This window comes from Coenobita brevimanus, chromosome 14, assembly GCF_032717465.1.
Source record: "Coenobita brevimanus isolate Jiangsu-jjx chromosome 14, ASM3271746v2, whole genome shotgun sequence".
NCBI lineage: Eukaryota > Metazoa > Arthropoda > Malacostraca > Decapoda > Coenobitidae > Coenobita > Coenobita brevimanus.
Window position 1 is genome coordinate 58,798,582 of NC_136967.1, and position 21,794 is coordinate 58,820,375.

Sequence of the window (21,794 nt, forward strand, 5' to 3'; positions counted from 1 at the left end):
GTAAATTTTCATTATTAGTGATGCTGAGTTATCACTGATTTTTCAAAACATTTCTCTTTTGACATTTTTTTATCTAGAATTTGCTAGGGACAGGTGTAGTTGAAAACAGTAATGAGAATCTCATTATCCACATGTTTGTAGAACCCATTATTTCTGTTAATTTCTCTGTGTTACATTTTTTTTTAATCTAGAATTCGCAGCTAGGGACAGGTGCAATTGAAAACAATAATGAGAATCTCACTATCCACATGTTAGAGGAACCTATTATTTATGTTCATTTCTCTACTGTATGTGATGGCAAGTAAGGTATGCATTCGGAAAATGGCTTTTTGGCTGTTTGTACATGCTAAGATGTGTTATAATAAAAAAGGAAGTGTATAGAACATTGAACAGATTTCCATGGTAATCTGCTTTATCATGTATATTTTGCATTATGTCTGGAGTTATTCAAATATTCTGCCATTACGATGGCAGAATTATTCTTTTCTTTAGCAAACTGTTTAGAAAGATTTGTATTAACATTCCTTAGAGGAAAAGTTGTGTTATGTTTATCAAAAGGAAGATATACTTGACAGAAAACATGTAAATGCATAGTAGACTGAAAATAAAGCTATTCCATTGCTACAGTTGTTGTACTGAGGTGGTGTTATGTCTGGGTGCATTGTAGAGGTAAAGGGACCCATATGAGTTGCCAAATAGGAGAATTTTCCCTGGGGTTTCATCATGCAAGTTTTGATAGGGCTGTATTGATTAGTGCTTACGGCAATTTGAAATGATTGCACTGATCAGCAGCAGAGGGAGTAAGTTCTCTGACTCCTGAATGTAGGAATGCTCAGGGATTGCAGGAGAGGTGCTGGAGACATTAGTTGGGAGGGAGATTATGTGTAAGGTTGACAGTGGACAATGTGGAGAGAGGTTCATGTGACAGATGTAATTTCTTTTGGAGTAGTGAGGTGTCCTGTGGGGATCAGTAGAGTAGGGATTATGATTGCTGAACAGTGAATAGACAAGTAATTTGAGGTGTGGAGAATGAATGCAAGAATTCTAATTAAAGAGGTATTGATTGATCATTATATCCACGCTTTTGTATCAACATATCCCTCTCCGGTTGGGCTGTGTGAAGAAGTGATGAATAGATTCCAGCATGAATTGTTCATTTTGGTTACTGAGTTAGGTGAGGGAGGAATTGTGGCTGTCCACTGGATATTTCTCTCTCTCTGTCTGTAAATACAAGTAGGGTAATGTAGGAAGACACTGTATAAAGGACTTTATTGAGAATGAGAGGTACCAGAAGAGTATGCCTCACCTGTGTGCTGTCCTTATGCTCTGCCCTCAGCATTGCCTACAAAGAACCCAAGTTTAGCAAGTCAGTATTCTTTCCGGATGGTTGTCTATACTTGTTTGGTTAGCTAAATGTGAGAGTATGATCATTTTGATATTGATCAGTACAGACACTCTCCTAATACATGCTGGGTTTTTGCAGATTTCACCAGTGTGTTTACCTTGGAATCCCAAAGATGCACCACCGCTGGGTCATGGACTGGTATTGGCTGGATGGGGTGCCACTGAATTTGGTAACTTTTGTGTGTGAATGTTGATGTGAATGCATGTTAACAGTCATCCATAAACCCCATCAGTTTAAGATAATTACAGTAATTTGAAGCTGCAGAGAGAAGAGCATTTCTCTGGTAACTGTATAAGTAGGGCTATGGGTTGGTGAGGGCTTAAGGGTGAGGAGGGATATTAGTTCAGGGATGGAAGTGATGGCTGGATTGATGACATGGTATTTGTGGATGACTGTATGAGAGTGTACTTAACCCTTTAAACGCGGATCGTCGTGTTTGCGACGCTCGGCAAAAAGGACATAACGGCGGAGCGTCGCATTTGCGATTCTAGTAAATTTTGAATAACCGCGGGCAGGCAGGCTCCAGCTAGTATTGTCTATTAGTACCACCACCCTTTAGCTACTTTTAGCACACTTGACCTTTGTACCACTGACCTCCGTTGTTGCCAAGTATCGCGTTTTTCCCCCATCCCCCCCCCCCACCACGGCCCCTGCCAGCCTGGCTGTGATACATGGCAGCGCTCTGAGTGCTCAGAACTGTAAATCTACGCTCTCCTCTCACAAGCAGTTTATGCTAATAGGAAACGCTTGTTTCCCCAGTTGTAACACTAGCTTTTTTTCTCACGGTTTGCCCCTGTTTAGCGTCAGTTTACCGCAGGCTTTCAAAGTGACATTATGGCGAGTTCTAGCTCTTCCGAGTCAGTGCAAGCGGCCGACAGGAACGAGAATAAAGTGACGGGCGTAAGGCAGAATAAAAATCGCACCGTGGTGATCTTTTGGGAAGTAATATGATTGAAAATAATGTAGTATACATGTTTTTAGCTGTGAAAATGGAAATGTTTGTTGAGTGACGGGAAGACCACCGCCACACTGCATGTCGGCCGTACACTCCGTTGATTTTAGCCTTATTTTCAGTGCTTATTGTACAAATACGGATTCCTAACTACCTTTACGTTGTAGTATAAAGTTTACCGTGACAAAATGAGGCTGTGGTAGAGGGGAAACCGGGTTGCTGGAGGTGTGAAAGTGAAGATTTGGTTACCCAACTTTGCAAGTCTCCACAAGTCCTTGGGTAGTCCACGAAGGCTCAACACCTGTCTCTGGAGAAAGCTGAATGTAAGTACTATCTGCCATACCAAGTATAATGTTCTAGGGTTAATCTCTGATTTTTGGCGAATATTTTCCTACAGGTACTCAGACCGCGATACAACCCCGCCACTCGGGGGGGGAGCGACTGTACACGGCCGCCTTTAAGGAGTTAAGCCAAGTGTTTGACTTTACTTCACTGTATGTAGTGTCAGGTAAACATCCTTTGCCATTTGATAACTGTGCATCCCATTTTGTAGGAATGCTGCAGTCATGGAAAAATCTCTATGATGTTATTAGTGCGATTAGTTCAGTTAGGTTGCCCCCTATACCCATATTGCTTTTGAGTTGTAACTTTGTTTTCATAGTTTTCACTAAAGATAGATACATTATTGGAAACAGGGCTCAATTTGTATCCACATATGTCACATGTTTCTGTAACTTTGTTGTTGACAGAAGTGAGGTATAGAAGTAGCCTGCATCATTGATAATTTCCAGTGCTGTCAGTCTCACACTTTTCAGTAAGGGCCAGTTTTGTGTATTAGACAGTGTTGCAGATTACAATGAACCCAGTAGTTTTTAAAACAACATTTGGGTATGTCACACATCAGAAACAATATAACTACTGGATCCATAACAGCATAGCAATTGTCACAACACCATTTAAAATATTTCTGGGTGGATTATGTTACACACAACGTCAGTCATAACCAGTTGCTTAACACACTGTCTTGAACCATATTACTGACACTGTTGCTTGGTATAGTTAGAAATGCTCTAAGGCACTGCCCCACGATTCAGATGTAGGGTGTTGGTCCTGCACTAAATCACAAACTGGTGGGTGTTGGAAACTGGCAGAAGGACACAGTTCTAGTTCTGTACAGCAATGTGCAGCAATACATTTCAGGAAAATATTTGGGCCTAGAGCCCCACTTCTTTTGGTGTGTTGCGTGGACGTTTTTGAAAGAATATGATTGTGGCTGCTTATTTCTACATTGCCCTGTGACCAGAGGACCCCCTCTGTGCCAGGCTTTACAACCATTTATTTCCTCCACATGCAGTTACTTAAGCCTCTGAAAGAAAGATGGTGGACATAAGAAGAGCATCTTCTGTCTGCAGTCCACTGGGTTCGCATTCGAATGAGCCTGGAGCCACAATAAGAATCACCCTTTAGTCCATAGTGGAGGCTGGTGTGTCCATCCTCAGGTTCAAGAATAAAGCCAGCTGTTGGTTTGGTGGTAGGAATGGTTACTGGATAATGACTGTGATTGAACAGAGGGGATGGATTGTGCCTCATTTCTTCCACTTTGGGCAAGTGAAGGGAACAGATACCTCATTTTGTTTTATATAACCCATTGTTGGATGAATGGTGACTGATGATTAAGAATGAACTGGAGAAAGATCAAGGTGTTGCTTGATCAGCTGAAATTTACCTGTCTACATGTTTGTGACAGTGGTAGTGATGAAAACACAGTTTTGGAGGGCTGTCTGGATGGTAATAGTAAAGTTTTATTGGCTTTCAAGTGTAGTAGGGTAATTATCTTCTGTAAAGACCCATGAGGCTAGGCTGCACTGGCAGGGGATGAACCTGGAAGAACCTGTGCCTGTGCAGTGCAGTTTGACATTCATGCCTGTCCTACAGTAGTAGAGGGAGTCTGCAGGTGTATTGTGCTTCTAGTTGATAACAAAGCTACCAAATCCTTCAGGTGAAACAGGCTGTGTAGAAACTGGACTGAGGCAGTAAACCTGGTGATGCCTGAGTCTCTAAGGAAGTGCTGAAGATTTACTCAAATTGTTTTCTCATCTTTCAAGGTGGTGATCTGAGCGATGTTCTACGTGAGGTGGTGGTGACTTTGTTTCCAACCTCGCAGTGTGATGCAGCCTATAGAAGACTCTTCGATTACACCACAAGGTACACCGAGAGCCAGTATGTTACAAAAGCAATAGTTTTATAGTCATCTGTTAATAATGTTTATAATACAGTAGACCATCTCTAAAACAGATTAACTGGGGGAAAGCCAAGTTCGTTAAAGCTGATTGTTCGTCATACTCGGTCTGAGGCTTTCCTCCCAGGTGGGATTTCAGGCTCATGTTTGAAAATAAATGAATAGCATATTCTAGTACTTAAAATGTAAACTATACCCATTTTACATTAACTTCACCCATAATATTGCCATCACATCCTTGTCATAGCACTTCTTCATGACTAGTAAAGTGTAGTTGGTTATTACAACTCACCAATCATGATAGGGATAATGCAGTTTCAGGCCAGGTTGGAGTAAAAAGGGTAGAAAACACATGTATTGTGACCCATTTAATGGACATTGTTCGTTTTAGCTGATGAGAGTTTGGTGGGCTTCATGGTGTTCATTAAATCTAGTATCTGCTATATTGGGGTTTGTCATAGTGAGGGTTTTCTATATATCTTTTGTCCCCAGTAACCTTTTTTGCATCACAAAACAATTATGTTTCAGATTTCAATACTAAACATATTCAAATTCCAGGACCAAAAATCACATAACACAATACATCATATTCAGTTTTACAAGGGTACTCTAAATCTAATGGTATACCGAGGTTGCATAAGAAATCATATACCTCTACTACAATAGGATAAGCAATAGGTAAGCAGTTACTTTGTCAGGCATTACATTAAACATTAAGCATGTAATTATCAGAGATAATGGCCAGACATTGTTTTAGAAACTTAGTCAAAATGATTTTATTCTTCTTATTAGTGGAACTCCAATATCAGGATTGGACATAGTGGCATTAAGGTTTTCTATTCAGGGGATGCCAAACCAGCTGCTAAATCTTGCAGTTTTCTCCAGATCATAGTCTGAAAAATGCTGAGATAAAGCAGAAGTTCTTAAATGTTTTCTTTGTATAAGCTGCCTGACCTCTTTTGGTATTTATTATGTACCCTGTCCCAGAATGTGGAATGAAGGAAGGTTAATATAGACATGCATAGATTATGAAATGAAATGAAATGCACTTTGTACCCCAGTTACCCACCCATATTACAAGACAGGGTGCAAATCACACAGCTGCACATCACACCACAGTCACACACCCCATCACACTACACAGCTGCACTCCACACTGCAGTCACACAGCCACACACCATACAGCCATGCACCACGTCACATCTCTCACCACACACCGCATCACACCTCACAGCCGCACATGTTACAACACAGAGCAGCCGGAGAGAGAGGTCGTCCCAGGCATCGCTCCTAACCTTGAGTAGTTTCAGGAATTTTGTCTGTCCTGTCTCCTAGGGTCTTTCTTTAAATTTAAAATAATGAAAGTTGGTAGACTACCAAAAATGTAAAGATTTGTTGGCAATAGTATACATGAATGTTTGTGGCTTATTCGGTAACAGCTGTTTAGGTACTTTACCGGTACGTTAAAGATGGCCGAAAATGTAAACAATGAGGGAATGGAATTTCAAGGATTTGATGCTAATACTAATGTCATGGACCTGATGAAAACATTAATTATGAGGATTAGTGAACTCGAAAAAAAAGTAGAGAATCTAGTGATAAAGGATGTGTCAGGAAATACGGAAACCACCATACAGAGTCTAATCCAGTCCAACGAAACAGCCAATGAAGAGATTAAGAATTTGAAGAGGGAGAATGTTGAACTGAGGAGGAAACTTGAAGAGAGTACTAATAAAACGGAGAAGGTGAGTAATGTACTAGAAGAACACAAGGCAAAGTGGGCACACGTAGAAGAAGAACAGAAAGAAGTGGTCAGCTTAAGAGAGATCATCCAGGAAGAAAGGGAAATGAACAAGAAAGAAATGGAAGAAAATGTAGTGAAAATACTGAAGAAAAAAGAGAAAATAGTGAGAGAAACTGTAGAAAGGAACAGATGTGTGGTAGTATTTGGAAACAGGGAAGAGGAAGAAAAGGTTAGGTTCGCAAGACTCGAGAAAGACACGAACATGGTGAGAGGAATATTAGGCAAGATTGACCCTGAAGGAGACAAGTGGGTAAAAGAAATTGAGGAAGTAAGGAGGATAGGGCCTTATAAGAAAGGGGAAACAAGACCAATGAGAGTCAAGTTTACATCAGAAAGTGTAATAAATGAGATACTTAAAGTGACCTGGAAATTAAGCAAAGAGGCGGGGATGGAAAATATTATAATAAGAAAAGATCTGAATGAAGAAGAAAGAGAAGTTTTAAAATCATTAAAGGAAGAAGTAAAGGAACAAAATGATAAGAGGACAGAGGAAGAACGTAATACTTTTTTTTGGAGAGTATTGGATATGAAAGTAAGGAAATGGTATTTAAGGAAATAGAAGTGAAGGAAACTAGGGGGAATGGTTGTGAAAGATCAGAAGTTGAAGAAGTGGTACGGACAGAGAGTAGGAGAGAAGAGGGTATTATTAATGTCAAAAATAATTTGAAGGTGATATATACTAATGTTGATGGTTTCATATCGACAAGGATCGAAATTAATGATTTCTTGAGAGAACATGAACCTGATGTCATGTGCCTTGTAGAGACCAAATTAAGAGAAGATATTGATGTTCATTTGGGAGATGGTAAATACAAACTGTGGAGAAAAGACAGGAAAGAAAAAAAGGGAGGAGGAGTGATGATAGCAGTGAAGAACAACATAAATGTAGATACTGTGGAAATGGGAGAAGGCAGGGCTGAAGTGATATATATGAAATTAGAAACTGGAGAGAATGTTAAGAGAGATATGGCGGTAGTATATGTTCCCCCAAAGACGAGAGCATGGAAGGATGACGAATACCATGAGATGTTGTCAGATATGGCTAGCTACTTGCAAAAAATAATTGAGAAAAGCAATAATATAATTTTGGTGGGTGACTTTAATTGTAAAGAGGTGAACTGGGAGGAATGGTACTCGGGAGGCGGCGAGGATTCGTGGGGTACTATGCTATTAAATATAATAATGAATAATGTGATGACGCAGTGGGTCAAAGAAGAGACACGGTTTCGAGGTGAGGACACACCAGCAAGGTTAGATTTACTGTTCACCAAAGAACCCGATGTAATAGAATCATTGGAATATCTCTGTCCTTTGGGAAAAAGTGATCACGTGGTCATTGAGTTCCAGATGTTAATAGGAAACGTCGAGCCAAGAGACGAGCTTCATAGACAGGGAAGATACAACTTTGGCAAAGCAAATTTTACAGGATTGAGAAATTTTTTTGAAAATGCGGATTGGAGAAAATTCAGAGAAACAAGAGAGATACAGAGGAAGTGGGATATCTTTCTAGACCTCTATAACTTGGGAGTGGAAAAATTTGTACCAAGAGTAAGAGGGAAAGAAAACAGGAAAAAGGAGTGGTTTAATAGAAGGTGTATGATAGCCAAAAAAGAGAGAGATAAGGCGTGGAACAATTGGAGAAAGAGAGGTAACGACAGAACAAAGGAAGAATATAAAAGAACAAGAAACGAATACACAAGAATACGTAGGGAAGAAGAAAGGAATTTTGAAAAAGGTGTAATTGACAAATGCAAGGATGAACCCAAACTGTTTTATAGATTTGTTAATGTTAAACTGAAGCAAAAGGAAGGAATCACCAAGCTGAAAGTAGATGGAGAGGTCTTTAAGGATGCGGCAATGCAAGCAGAAATAATGAACAAACGTTTCCAGTCAGTTTTCACTAAAGAAAAGGAGCTTGTGGAAGGGGAGGGAGTGATTAGAAATGTTCCGGTGATGAAAGATATAAAAGTGGAGGTGCAGGAAGTGTATAAATTACTGGAAACTCAAGATGTAAGGAAAGCCCCAGGACCTGATGGAATTTCTAATTGGGTACTGAAGGAATGCAGAGAACAACTGGCGGATAAAATTCACAGCTTAATTGTATGCCCACTGGAAGAGGGGAAAGTGCCAAAAGAATGGAAGAGGGCAAATGTGGTACCAATTTACAAGGGGGGAAACAGGGAAGAACCCCTGAATTATAGACCAGTGTCTCTAACCAGCATGGTCGCAAAATTGTGTGAGAGAATCCTGAAAGACAGATGGATAAAATATCTGGAAGAGATGAATATTTTGGCTGAATGTCAGTTTGGATTCAGAAGTGGAAGGTCATGTGTTTCAAACTTGTTGAGCTTTTTCTCAAGAGCGATTGATGTGGTACAGGAGAGAGATGGTTGGGTGGATTGTGTGTACTTAGACTTAGAGAAGGCCTTTGACAAGGTACCTCATAAGAGACTAATGTGGAAACTAGAATATATAGGAGGACTAAAGGGGAAACTTCTGGAATGGATGAGAGACTTTTTGAGAGACAGACAAATGAGGACAGTAATAAAGGAAAAGATGTCTGGATGGAGGGAAGTAACAAGTGGAGTCCCTCAAGGCTCAGTGTTGGCGCCAGTAATGTTCCTGATTTACGTAAATGATATGGTAGATGGAGTGAACAGTTATGCGAGTCTGTTTGCTGATGATGTAAAGATCTTGAGGAAGATAGAGGTTGAGGAGGATTGTAAAATACTGCAGGAGGATTTGGATAGGATACACAATTGGAGCCGGACGTGGGAAATGAAATTTAATGTAAAGAAATGTAAAATATTGGAAATGGGTAAAAGTACCAGGAGACCATCACTGAATTATTTTTTGGGTAATGAATTAATCACAAAAAGGAGAGAAGAGAAAGATTTGGGAGTGCTGGTCCAAGATAGTTTGTCACCAGAAAAGCACATTAACAAGATAGTTGGAGAGACTTATAAGCTCTTGACTAACATAAGAGTAGCATTTCATTATATGGATGAGGAAATGATGAAAAAATTGATAGTGGCCATGATCCGCCCCAGGTTAGAATATGCAGCGGTAGTGTGGTGCCCACACAAAAGAAAGATATAAACAAGATTGAGAGAATACAAAGAACAGCAACCAAGATGGTCCCCAGTCTGACAGACCTGTCATACAGAGAGAGGCTGGAAAAACTGGATTTGCCTTCGTTAGAGGAAAGGAGAAAGAGGGGAGACATGATTGCGGTGTTCAGGACCATGGTGGGAGTAGATAAAATTGACAAAGAAGATCTGTTTGTATGGGATAAGAGAGCAACAAGAGGACATGGAATGAAATTGAAAAAGTCAAGCTGCTTGAAGGATATCAAGAAATATAGCTTTCCTTACAGAAGTATAGACTTATGGAATAGCCTGGACAAAGAGATCGTCCAGTCTAAAAACTTAAACGAGTTTAAAGTTAAATTCGACTTACTGAGAAACAGCGACGGAAACCCACGAGCATAGTACATTTCGTGTATATCACAATTAGGTATATTCTTAAATATTTGAAACGACTTAGACAAAGAAGTGGTGCATGAGAAAAACATTCATGTGTGTAAAGGTAGACTTGATAAATGTGGATATGGAGACAGGACAACACGAGCATTGCTCAATTCCTGTATACTACAAATAGGTAAATACAAATAGGTAAATACAACCACACACCACATCACACCACACCACACAGCCATGCACCACATCACACCACCCAGCCATGCACCACATCACACCACACAACCATGTACAACATCGCACCACACAGTCATGTGCCACATCTCACCACACAGTCACACACCACATAACACCACACACCCATGCACCACATAACACCACACATCCATGCACCACATCACACCATGTAGCCACACACTATGTAACACCATACAGCCATTACACCACACCACACAGCCACACACCACACCACACCATACAGCCACACAACCATACCACACCACACAGCCACATACCACACCACACCATGCAGCCACACAACCACACCACACCACACAGCCACATACCACACCACACCATGCAGCCACACAACCACACCACACAGCCACACACCACACCACACCACACAGCCACATACCACACCACACCACACAGTCATAAACCACACCACACCACATTGTCACACACCTATAACACCACACTGTCACACACCACATAACACCACACTGTCACACACCACACAACACCACACAGCCACACACCACATCATTCCAAACAGCTACTCACCATATCACTCCATGCAGCTACACACTACATCACACCACACAGCCCCCCCACCACACCACATTTTATAGTATTCATAACATTTACAAGACATAAGGAGCATTGTGATAAGAGACATATAGAGAAATGTGTGATTGGCCACTATGTTTTTGGCTGTAGGCTGTATAGTAAGTGTAGACCAAGAGAGCTGTCTCGTGAATGACAGTTTCCAAAGAGTTTCCTTATTCATGTAGTCATTGTTATTGGAGAATTAGACTTAAATCTAGACAGAATACATTAGTTGGGTTTTTGTACATTGGTTTGGTTTTACATACAAATTAGCATTGTAATTCTTCATAAACCTCAATATCTTCAGAACCTCAGAGGTACCTCCAGAAAATTTATATGTATAATATGGTTTGTATTAGGCTTAGGTTGCACCTATTTTTAGTTGCGGCAGAGCTTCCCTGAGTGATAATTTTGTAGCTAGTTACCAAGCATTTTGTCACTTTTCACCCTTGTGATAGCCAGCCACCCAGGAAACATCACAGTCCTGTAGCTTTGTATTATTACTGTATTATTATTTTTTTCCAGATTCCCAAGTGGTGTTGATTCAAATTTCCTTTGTGCTGGCAGCAGATTTGGAGGGAAGGATGCTTGCCAGGTAAAATGTTCCACAGATGAAGTGTCATTGTTTCTCTCTCTCTCTCTCTCTCCATATAGAGTGTGTGTGTATAAATATATATATATATATATATATATATGAATAACATTCAGAACTTGCTTTGTTCCAACCCTTCAGCAAGGAATGAATGTGGCAAGTTTCTCCAGGATACCATACATGTAGCCCTCATTTCGGTTCCATCAATTTTCCTTCCATTATTCTTTTCTTTTTTTCCACCAAGTGAATGGTTATTTAAAATTGCCTTCTTATTGCAGTGTTGAATGACAGTGCCCACCCTATACTGCATTCATTTGACATAATTTTCGTACCAATGATTATAAAATCGGCAAATCAAGTGGTTTATCTGTATCAGGAAACTATTCATCATCCTTGGATGTTATACTGTAAATCCTGTCCCTAGGATTAGGGAGAAAGAATATTGCCCCCATATTCCTTGCACACCAGGTAGGTTAGAAAGAAGTTGATGCAGACCAGGATCCTTTGCTGTCAAAAACTTTTGCCATGGTCCAGATGGCCTTAAATATGGGTCCTGTCCCTGCCTAGGTTCCAGGACACTAGGCAGGCTTTAAAGATTGTTGAATATGAGAGGTGTAAATGAAGATTTTAAAGGGGTAGAATTGGTGAAAGAATCAGCTTTGTCGTACACTCTTTTCCTGATCCATAAATGCCATAAATATTGTATAGTCACTCTCACAAGCCTTCTCCACTATGTCTTATTGCACATATTTTATCCTCACATCCTCAACCACTCCTAAAGCCACCTTATTCTTCCATACCTCTTATAAGTATGTGGTATAGAGAAACTGGAGAGAATGTTGAAAGGGTTGTTACTGATTATGTACAGTTGAGGCAATTTTTATGTTAAACTCTTGCCCACCACTTCAGACACTGAATGGGAGATTACTAGTGAAGCAGTGGCCAGACAGTCACCTGTCTGATAATGATGTGAGAGGCGTGGGAATGGGAGGAGATAGAGTAGGAGTCCTAAGCTTCCATAACCCTCCTCCTCCCATAACCCCATCACTCTCACACACAGTTACTAGATCAGTGAGTGTTTGGCTACTGCTTCATTAATGTGTGTCTCTTATTCAGAAGTTTGAACTTGTGGGAACATATAATGCCGAACTTTCCTTGAGTGTACAGTACAGTACAGTACATGTACTGTAGAATGAAAGATGTTTGGTAGTGTTAGTGATGCAAGGACAGTGAGAGGTCAGAAGTGTGTCTTATCATAGGATTTTGAAATCAAAACATGAGAGGAGTTTGGAGAGTAAGAGGAAAGTGAAAGGTTAAAAATGAAGGTAATAAGCCATGCAGTGGCAGATTATTATAAGAAAAAGTTGGGCCAAAGTTAGAAGTGGCAAATTAGGGGCAAATTTATTTGGAATATTTGTGTTTTACCTAGGAAAAATGTTTGGCTAGAAATGCAAATGCTGTGTTTGGTGTTATTAATAAGAAAGAGAGGCATGGTGGAATTTGGAGGTGAAGAACAGTGGAAGAAAAAGTAGGTGGTTGAGGTAGATGCAAGAAAGGAGTTTTGATAAGAGGAGGAGGTAATACAGTGTGTTTAGTAGGAAACATGTGATGAGTTTCTTAAGTAGAAAGAAGGAAAGGCATATGATCTTATAAGGATGATGACTGTTAACTATTTTGTTATTATTATTATTTTTTTTTTAGGAATCAGTGGTGGAAAAAAAGCTTTTTATGCAGCCAAAGAAGCATTTTCTTTAACTTTTAGCAAGTACCAGGTATGTCATGAAGGGACTTCAGGAAGTAGCCTTAAGCCACTAATGACACCACACAGGCATTAGAAATGGCAGTGGAAGATATCCCAGACTCATAGAACTATGGAGTGAACATGTTACACCATGTCTCCAATTAAAATGTCACAATTTAGCATAATGTCTTCCCTCCAGAGCTGTCAAGTGCCTTGCTTTGTCTTTAAAATGAGCTCCTGATTCCGGGTTCCCTATATCATAGTCTCCTGGACTAGCTAGAACCCCCCCATGCAATGGTACTCTTGTGCAAGTGAGCAGTGCCACTGTTACTCCCTTGGTGCAACTTGAGGAGAAAGAGGGAGGTATGTTTCCTTAGGTTGGGCTTCATAAACTGAATGCCACCAAAACTCATTACAAGTAATAGATGTCTTCTTGGTTTCATAAAAAGATGTTCATTCCATCTTCTGGAGGCACCTTAAGAAGAGTACTCATGATATGGCTGCACAAATGACCTGTAGAACAGCTTATGACATTAGCAACATAGTTGGAGTGAGGAACAGATCTTTGTATGAGAACTATGGTAAGGTAAGAACATCTAAAGGCGTGAGACATGGTGCTGCAGTATGAATGAAAAGAGTACTTTGAAAGCACTGATAAGGAACAGAGAAGTGAGCATGGAAGTAAAAAAGTTGCTGCATGACAGTATTGTGATACCAGTCTTAATGTATGGAAGTGAAGCTTGGACCTTGTTGGAAGGACACAAGTCAAGAGAGAGAGAGAGCAGTGGAAATGAGTTATTTGAGAGGAGCATGTGGAATTGCGTGGAGAGACAGACTGACAAATGAGGAAGTGAAGGAGCATTGTGGTGTGGATGTGGATGTGATAGAAAGCGTTAGGAGAAATACATTGAGGTGGTTTGGCCATGTGGAGAGGATGGAGAGCAAGAGACTAACGAGGAGAGTGTATGCGAGTGAGGCGGAGGGGAGGAGAGAGAGGGGGAGGCCAAGGATGAGATGGAGAGATGAAGTAGAGAGATGTATGAGAAAGTAGGGTGTGAGCTGGGAGCAGGGCAGTGAAATGGCATTGGACAGAGTGACATGGAGGCAATTTGTTTGTCGCCCCCCCTGTGGGATTAAGGCATTTGGCAATAGCTAGATAGATAGACTTGAGAATTAATTTATACTGAGTGCCAAGTTCTCATGGGGCCCCATACATAGTCAGTTGTGATTGGGCAAGTTTCTAGCATGGTTTGATATTTCTCTGTCATCCATAAAGATTGCGGAGTCATGCCATACGATGTATGGGAATGATTGTGCAGTCTTAGTCCTGTAGAAAGGTACCAGTATGATGTGTGAATTTTGTTCTTTTCTTAAGCCAGACCATCATGCACACCTTTTTTTCTTTTTTCTTGGGCACCATGGCGTCTAAAGCAAGGCTCATTGCTGCACATATGGCCTTGGTACTCATCTTCATGGTATGTGCCAAATGTGAAAACTGAAGTTTGCACAGCCTACATACTAGTGTATTACCAAAACCAGTGACTGCACTATCACCATGATTGTGCAGTCATGACAGACCTGCTGGAATGTTGTGTCCTGTTAGCTAGCTACTACTATTTTAGACACATTGTCACAGCTTTTGATAACATATTTAGCTCAAAAGAGAAAATTAACATAGGTGACTTGACATTGGCAAGGTCATGTACATCCCATGGGCCTTCTCTGGGTAACCAGCTGTGATCAGACAGCCCTGGTCATCAATATTAAAAGGAGTTTTATTAAGACTCGACATATATATGGTGAGGTTTATTGTTTTGGTAAGTATTATTATTATTATTTTCTTTGCCCTTTTTTCTTAGAACCTTGATGATATACAGGAAGATATCCTAGGGTAACCCAAGTACTTGTGCCAAATATGAATGACCTTGACCTATTTTTGGTCATATACTCTTTTGGTGCAAAAACTGCATATTTGGAATTGAAATACAATATATCGTTTTTGGAAGTTGAACAATGAAGGATCTTGAAAAGCAATGTGTTTGTGTGAAATTTTGTTTCAAAGTGGGGAAAACTTTTATGGAGACTTTTCAGATGTTGCAACAGGCATATGGGGAGGACTGTTTAGCAGTACACAATGTCACAAGTGGTTCCAGGAGTTCAAATCAGGAAGAACATCCACCAGTGATGATCTCAAATCTAGACGGCCTTTCATGTCCAGAGACAATAACCATGTTGAGAAAGTGCATGCTGTGATCTGTGAAATCGTCACCTGACTGTTCTTGAAATTTCCGAAGTAGTAGGCATCTGTAATAGCTGGTAGCTTATGATTTTCACAGAAAAACTGAAGATGCATTGTGTTGCCTCAAAATTTGTGCTGTGTCTGCTGACAGTATGAACAAAAGGAGAACCGTTTTCAGTGTCAAGCAGGAGCTGTATGATTGTTCAAATACTGATGAAAATTTCTGAAAAATGTCGTAACAGGTAATGACACATGTGTGTACAGTTACAATGTTGAAACAAAAAGGCAGTCATCGCAGTGGTGTGGAAGTGTACTCTGACCAGAAAAACATGTTAGAGTCCCTCAGATTGAATGTTTTGTTGATCATCCTTTTTTTTTTTTTTTATTGGAAGGGCATTGTTCATCATGAGTTCGTCCACATGGTCAGGCAGTAAATAAAGAGGTTTACATAGACATCCTGAATCGTTTGAGGGAGGAAATGCGAAGGAAGAGGACTGAGGCTTGGACAAACAAAACCTGGATGCTGCACAATCACAATGCACCTGCTCATGCATTGCTCCTTATCTGTGACATTTTGGCGAAGCACGAGTGGTAGGTGGTGGCGACCATCATCCACTCACTTGATGTAGTGCTGCCTACTTTCTTCCTTAGCCTTTATCATTCTTTTTCTGTGCCTGCCCTCCTCTCTTCTTATATCTCCCATCTTTCCTGTCACTACTTACTGCTTTTCTTTCCATTACAGGTGGCTTTACATTGAGTGACAAGCCAAATGGTTTCCTGTAAGCCAGGAAACCATTTGCAGCGTTGGGTGGTAACCATATAACCAAACCATACGTGCTCCCAACGTGTCATGTGGGTTGGTGGAGGGTTAGTGCCCCTCCTTGTAAAACAAATAACTCAGAGTCAAATGGCCACCCCGTGCGGGATTGTGGCGTCTGGCAATAGATAGATAGATAGATGAGTTGACTTTCAATCCCCAGTCACCCTGCTCTCCAGATTTGGCCCTTGTAGATGTTTTTTTTCTCCCAAAGTTGAAATCCACCCCAAAAGGTCTCCAATTTCAGATGACAGAAGAGATAGAAGAAAATCTGCAATGAGAACTGTGCACCATCCCTGAAAATGCATTCCAGGACGCGTTTCAGAACGGAAAAAATGTTTGGAACATTGAATGAATAGTGGAGGGAAGTATTTTGAAGAAGACAAGTCTGATTAAATTGGACAGATCTCACATTTTATGTCTTCATTTAAATGGATATGCTGAATTCAGTTAATAGTGTTTGATTCCATATTTTCTATAACATTTATCTTGGGGCAGAGGTCTAGGTCTTTCCATCTTTTAATCACAGTGATTATGAAATTAGGTATTTTAAGACAGACACTGTGATGACTATCCAGTTTCTCAGCAATACTTTTTTTTCATATTATTTATGGGTTTTGTTTGCCAGGGTGATTCTGGAGGACCAGTGGTGTACAATGTTTTTGGGAAGTATATGCTGGCTGGGGTGGTGACAGCAGGATATGGGTGTGGCCAGGCTGCTTTTCCAGGGATATATGCTGCAGCCACAGCTCATCTTCAATGGATAAAAAATGTAGCTTTCTCTCAGTACATGTGAAAGTGCTTTTGTACCCAGGCATCATATGTTTTGACACACTTTAGCATAGTACATTATGTATTAGGATATACAGTAGAACCGTGTATGTAGCAAACTTTAGAGATTTTTGGTTTCATAGTATTATCATATACAGTTATTACCAAATTCACATATTAAGTTTTTATCAGCATTTATTGGATGTAAATATAAAAAGAACACATGAGTGTTTTATTGTACAAGCAAAGAAATATGTTGAATGTAATTGCAGTTCAGTATATCATCCTGACATCTTTCCCAGCCAAGGGTCCAAATCAAGAAAGAGTACGACAGGGAAAGAAAGAACTATTAAAGTATGCCCAAGTTAACCTTTATCCTAGCACCATTTTTTGTTGAAGCCATTAATAACATTTTTATACTCTAACTCCTGTTGAAACATTCATCAACTTGCATGATGAAATAAAAATTCCCAAATTATGTGTGAAATTGTGAACATACAAAGATTGAGAAAATTGGCACTTCTACTGTTGTACATTATTAAGTACAGAATACACCATGTATTTGATATTTCTTGCTGGGTATTATTTATCCAGACTTACTTGTGTCACCAAATCTGCACAAGATTCTTAGAGGTGGCCACTGAAAACATTTTTCTAGCAAAATCGTGGTGAATTTTTTAATGTCAAACTGAGATAGGGTATAATTTATGAATTATTGTAGCGATATTGTGGTAGGTGGGGGCACTCACCATCCACTCACTCGATGTAGTGCTGCTTTGGGTGTCTCCCCTTTCCTTTCCTTTCTTCCTTCCTTCCTCTTTTTCTTTCATTCATTCTTTCCTCTTCCTTCTGCCTGTGGGTGACTCTACACTGAGTGACAAACCAAATGGTTTCCTATACACCAGGAAACCATTTACTACGCTGGGTGGTAACCATATAACCAAATTATGGCGCCTGATGGTTTAGTGAGTAATTATGGCATTCCAATTGCATTGAGCTGGTGCAGGTTTATATCCAAAAGGTGGTTGGGGTTTATTGCTCATGTAATGCCACTCAGGAATGAGTGGGGCAGGTCACTGTCATTTTAAATGTCAGGACCAACTTGCCTAGCCCCGGGCTTTTACACTCCTCATGGGTCAACATAGGATTGGATGATGGATGGATGTATCACAGAATAAGAAGTCATATAACAAGGCCAGACTATATGGTCCATAAAAAGCACTATTGTAGAAACTCATTCTATTTGACACTGGGCACCTTGAATTCCCCTCAATGTCCTCCCAGTTTGACATAAGAAGAAAAAAAAAAAAAAAGCATGTAAGGAGAGGATACAGTGGATGCCTTTTTATACCGGGTCTGTTGTGGAGGAAGCCAAATCCAATAAAGCCAATAGTCTGGCAAATCCAGTGTCCCCCCCCCCCCCGAGTGTGATTTCAATCACAGAATGTAAAATGCGTAAAATAGCACACTCTAGTACAGTACAGTACATCCCCACAGTAAGCGAGTTCCGAGTACGTGATCCCCCTTGTACGTGAGGACTTATTTTTGTGTGTGTGTGTGTGTATTATTATTAGTACGCGAATTGAACTCCTTGTAAGCGAGATGGGGGGCGAAAAGTGGCTCAAATTCCGGGTTACCCCGAGTACACGACATTGCCCCCCCAAGAAGCGATAACAGTTACGGTACTTACGCTCCTCCCACCTTGTGATGGCGATGCTGCTCACTCGTCACGTGATGCCCATATGCGCCGCTTGGAGGGTGGTGAGGTGAGAGTCCCAGCAGAGGAAACACATGTGCACAGAGGGTACACTTGCTGTTCCAGGTACGTCCCCGTGTACTCAGAGGCTATTTTTTCTGTGAGCCAAGATGTCTGCCCCCCCCTCCAGGAAGAAGATGTGCATCACCCATACCATGAAGATGCAAGTCATTAGGAAGAAGGAGAGTGGGATGGGTAACACGGCCATTAGCAAGGAACTAGGCTCGGCAGAATCGTCCGTCCGAATTATATGGGCTAACAGGGAGGCCATAAAGAAGACTGTGAAAACATATGGGACAGCGGCATTGGACAGAAGAAGCAGGCTGACTAACCAGGCTATAATTCTTATCGAGTGGTACCTGGCTACATTTATCCTGAGGAAGGAGGAGGAAGGAATTCCACTGAACAGGCACTACATCAGGGACCAGGCCAAGATTTTCTACAAAGCTGCAGCTCTGAAGCTTGCTGTTAAGAAATTATTTAAATCCTCCATGGGATAGCTTTGCCGCTTTCTGAAGAGGAAGGAGCTACGTCACATTCGGCTCATGGGGGAGCGTGCATCAGCAGATGAAGTGGCGGCCAGGGATTATTCAGCCATCCTAAAGGGGATAATCGACAAGGGCGGCTACATCAGAGACCAAATTTATAACACTGATGAAACAGCCCTGTATTGCAAGACTATGCCGAAGTGTACTTATATCAGTAAGCACCAGTGCCAGGCCTGGGACAGAAAAATCGACAAGAGCAGGATAACAGTCATGTTTGCCGTGAACTTATCAGCCTCACATAAGATGCAGCCTGTTTTGGTGCATATTGCAGCACACCCTAGATGTTACAAGAATCTGTGCTGCATGGATGACAGCGGGGTATACTGGTACAGCAACTCCGATGGTTGGATGACAAGCAGCATCATTTCCGAGTGACTGTTGTGGCATTTTATCCCTGATGCCAAGGCAAAATCCCGGGAACTTTGCATCCCCTTCAAGGTGCTGCTCATCCTTGATAATGCCCCAAGTCATCCAACCTGGCTAGCAGACCTTAGCAAGGAATGCAAGATCGTTTTTCTCCCCCCAAGAACGACCCCTCCCATCCAACCACTAGACCAGGAGTTGATTGCAACGGTCAAGCAGCTATACCACCAACACCTCTGCGATCACCTCCGCAGCAAGACCGACAGCTGTGAGGAACTGCAGGCAATTCTTGACTTGAACACAGTTGGGAGTGATGTCATGGACACCGAGGATGGTTTGGACTCACCACCCGCTTCATCCTCACCACGCACAGCACCCGCACAACCAACTTCAACTCCTGAGAAGACTATTATGGCTTTTTGGCGGTCATTCAACCTCAAGGATACTATCAATCTCTTGTTGTCCTCTTGGGCAGATATAACTACTGCAACAATTAACTATGCTTGGCGCCTCCTTGTACCGCACCTGTGTGAAATTGCACCAGGAAGTGGCTTTCAGTCTCTGGCCACTGCCAAGGCAGCCACTCTCACAAGTGCACAAGCTGTGCCCCGGGTTTCAGGCCGTCTCGCTGGGGGAGATCAGGGGTTTACATTCGGCAGCAGCAGATCAGGATCCCCAGGAAATTGTGCATCAAGTGGACGAGGCCGACGCAGAGCAGGAGATCGCAGCAAAGCCAGCAACACCAGTGATGGAGAGTGAAGATTTGTCCATGATGGAGATCAGCAGGGTACTGTGTTTCCTTGATAAATTCAAGGAAGAATTCAAGGACATCGAATGCTCTCAGTTGCGAGTGGAGGAAGTGATGTCTTCACTGGACAAACCTTCTGCTTCTACACCAACAAGTACAACCAGGAAGTAAACAGATACAAACAAACACTCATCACCCATTACCTTCGCCTTGAACAAAGTGAGAAATCGCTCCCTTCAACATCAGACGAGCCATATCCTGAGGAGGATCAAGAGACTGATTTGATGTCAGAGGTGTCAGAAATAGACTTTGAAGAGTTTATGAACGAAGTGAGTGCATTAGCTAGTGCAAGTGTCAAAAGTGCTGGTGATGAAAGTGGTGAGGAAGGTGGTGTGTCGGGTGGTGAGGTGGGTGATGCAGGAGATGCACGCTAGGTGCCTCATCCTGCCTCGGATCCTCTTCTTACCTCCATCATGCCTGCTGTCCTCTTGGGTAAAGGTGAGCAGCCATATTCTTGTTGGTTTAGTTAAGCCATATCCATGATGATTTACCTAGTAAAGCCATAATCTTGTTGGTTTACTTTATCTTAGGTAATATGTCTTAGATAGTTCCCCTGTATAATACAATACTTAGGTCTGAAAGAGGTCTCAAGGGTTGCCTATGAAGGGGGGTGCCGCCCATATGTAATTCTTCCCATAAGTTTATGATATTCACAATACACGAATTCCTAGTACAATACGCGACGTCCTCTGCCGCCCATATACTCGCGTACTGTGGGGATGTACTGTACTAGAAATGAAAACGATACCCATTTTACACTAACTTGGCCCATAATTTTACGCCCTTGTCATAACAGTTCATGACTAGCACAGTATTACTATAGCCTTGCATAATAATTTAGCAGTCATGAGGGGGGAGAGGCCCAGGTTGGGGTAAAAAAGGTAGGAAACTCATTTATTGTACATTTTACCTGTAGAGATGGATGTACACTGCTCACTGCCATTCATTGTCACTCTCTGCAAAGATGGTTTCTGGTGGCTCTGGTGTCATATCTGATATGGAGAGAGTCCTTTAGGCTGTACTGTTGGATCTTGAGGATATGTGGAGGCTGGCTGAGGATGTTGATGCTACAGACACGGTAGAGGTTTCCGACTCTGTGCAGATCCTGTTGGCAGCAGGAGAGTGCACATGCTTGAAAAACTGGGAGCTCTTAGCCTGGACCTTCCTTGGCTGTTGCAGCTGCATTAGCTTCAACCAGATGAGCCACATGACCTTATAATGGTGAGCAGTAGACCCACCAACTCTGTCTATGGTGATGAGAATTGTGTCTGCAGCATCAGTGCCTGCAGCCAAAGACAGTCCAGGTTTCTCCACCTCCTCCTCCTCTTCATCTTCCTCCTTTGCGTGTGACTGGTCATGTTACAGTTCAGCAGCAATCTCCTCCTCCATCTGGTGATGGCAGCCAGACACACAGCATCCTCATCCAGCCACTTTTGCAGCTCCTTTTCA

At 41.5% G+C, this 21,794-nt stretch overlaps 1 protein-coding gene across 1 annotated transcript in view; it reads left to right on the top strand.

The window, feature by feature from the left end:
• LOC145390417 (clotting factor B-like) overlaps positions 1 to 16,895 on the top strand; it is a 62,488-nt gene extending 45,593 nt beyond the window's left edge. Inside the window, exons 8-11 of the mRNA XM_080265349.1 lie at positions 1,484 to 1,574; positions 4,463 to 4,562; positions 11,236 to 11,305; positions 16,728 to 16,895. Coding sequence (XP_080121475.1) covers positions 1,484 to 1,574; positions 4,463 to 4,562; positions 11,236 to 11,305; positions 16,728 to 16,895 — 429 coding nt within the window. The remainder of the gene's footprint in view (positions 1 to 1,483; positions 1,575 to 4,462; positions 4,563 to 11,235; positions 11,306 to 16,727) is intronic.
• Positions 16,896 to 21,794: the final 4,899 nt, after the last annotated feature.